The sequence below is a fragment of the Seriola lalandi genome, unplaced genomic scaffold, assembly GCF_002814215.2.
Source record: "Seriola lalandi dorsalis isolate HSWRI2012SDOR001 ecotype SW California unplaced genomic scaffold, Sedor1 jcf7180002000721, whole genome shotgun sequence".
Taxonomy (NCBI): Eukaryota; Metazoa; Chordata; class Actinopteri; order Carangiformes; family Carangidae; genus Seriola; species Seriola lalandi.
This window is the reverse complement of record NW_019471380.1, coordinates 1-1,902: the sequence shown is the minus strand read 5'-3', so window position 1 is coordinate 1,902 and position 1,902 is coordinate 1. Positions and strand designations below refer to the sequence as shown.

General features: G+C 43.2%; 1 protein-coding gene across 1 annotated transcript; it reads left to right on the top strand.

Annotated features, from left to right (window-relative positions):
* Window positions 1-114: 114 nt before the first annotated feature.
* LOC111662812 (transmembrane protease serine 9-like) lies at window positions 115-1,888 on the top strand. The gene is made up of 4 exons (XM_023416801.2): window positions 115-223; window positions 397-562; window positions 681-955; window positions 1,475-1,888. Exons 2-4 carry the CDS (start codon window positions 417-419, stop codon window positions 1,642-1,644), a joined length of 591 nt encoding a protein of 196 aa, XP_023272569.1. The 5' UTR covers window positions 115-223; window positions 397-416; the 3' UTR covers window positions 1,645-1,888.
* Window positions 1,889-1,902: the final 14 nt, after the last annotated feature.

Below are 1,902 nucleotides of genomic sequence, written 5' to 3'. Positions count from 1 at the left end.
ATCAGTCTGGGGTTTTCTCGTTAAAAATTGTTCTAATTTCTTTTTTATTTTTTTGATTCACTCCTCCAACCTCCATCTAATCCGTTTTCCAATCGTCTGGGTTCTTCAGCCAGGTGTCCTGGCAACACGTTCACTTGTGACAATGGAGAGTGTGTCACCAAATTAAATCCAGAGTGTGACTTCATCCCCGACTGTGCAGATGGATCCGATGAAGCTCGTTGTGGTGAATGACTCTTGAAACTACAAATTGGACCATTTAACCACTGTCCTTTTAAGCCTTATTGTTCATTTTCTCAAATTCTTTTTCGGTTGTTTTTGGTATAAAAGTACAAACTGTGTACTGTATATATACTGACTGCTCATATTTGAGGTAATTGACTGCACTTTCCCCCTCAGCCTGCGGTACACGTCCTGCCATGGGGAGTCGGGTGGTGGGAGGTGAGGATGCTCGGCAGGGGGAGCTGCCGTGGCAGGTCAGTCTTAGGCTCCATGGACGCCACACCTGTGGAGCCTCCATCGTCAATGAACGCTGGCTGGTCAGTGCAGCACACTGCTTTGAGAGGTAGGCAGCAAGTCGGTGAGGAGTTATTTATAAATCTCCGAAGCAGTGGCATAACAGCAGCAATCAAAAAGTATTTTAAAAGTAATATCATCTGTTTTTTGTTTTTTTCTGTTCTAAGGGACAATGACCCCAGAGAATGGACCGCCCTGGTAGGGGCCAGTCAGGTGAGCGGTGAGGAGTCGGAGTCCAAGCTGATTAATATCAAGTCACTGGTTGTGTCTCCAGACTACAACACCATGAACACTGACAATGATGTAACAGTGCTGGAGCTGGAGACCCCTCTCACCTTCAGCTCTTACATCCAGCCTGTCTGCTTGCCCTCCCCGTCTCACGTCTTTGCTCCGGGCCAGCGCTGCGTGGTGTCGGGGTGGGGCTCATTGAACCAGTTTAACAGTGAGTAAACCTCAACATCAGATCAATCAATTTGGAGTGAAAATTAATGAAGTGACATATGTGAGTCATACAGAAAGAGTTATCATCAATGCCATGGCATCAATGATATGTTGATATTTTGGGGGTGACTGTTGAAGCCTTCAGACAATATATTTCCGTAAGATAATTCTGAGCATAAGATCATTACTAATGTGGACGCAGTTTCCCCTTGGCTGCATCAGAAACTGTATTGACTATAATACAACCTTTAAAATCAGAAAAAAGGTAACATTTAACTGCATTATGACACCCTAAACCCCATATGATCTGGTCTTATATCATTATCATATTATTATTGCATTATTATATCAGCCAGCTCAATGCACTGTAGTTGTTCCAGATTTACAGCATATCTTTATATTCTTGAAAGCCATTGTATCTTGTCCTTATAATGAAATAATGGGCAGGACTGTGTGCAGAAAAATGAATGAGTGTGAGTAATGAGTAATTCAGCTGTGCTATACTGTGCTATGCGTTTAGCTGAGGTGCCTCCTACGCTGCAGAAGGCGGTGGTGAAAATCATCGACTCCAAGCTGTGCAACAAGTCGTCCTTGTACAGAGGTGCTGTTACTCAAAACATGATGTGTGCCGGATTCCTGCAGGGCAAGGTGGACTCGTGTCAGGTCAGTGCTGTTTCTGAAGCCATATGAAAACACTTCACATAAGGTAACTACAATGGCATGAGCTATCAACTTACATTTTCTTACATTACTTCCTTGTCTTGGGGCAGAGTTTGTATACATTCACTGATGATCTGGTCTTTCTTTTCTGTCTTGGAACTATAAGTAGGGCCAAACTGTATGTTAACATTGGTCCCACCCTAAAAATGGAGGCCTGTAGGTTGTTTTTGTTATAAAATCTCAGTATAACATGATGATGTGTGTTGGTACTATGACAAGGACAAAGCA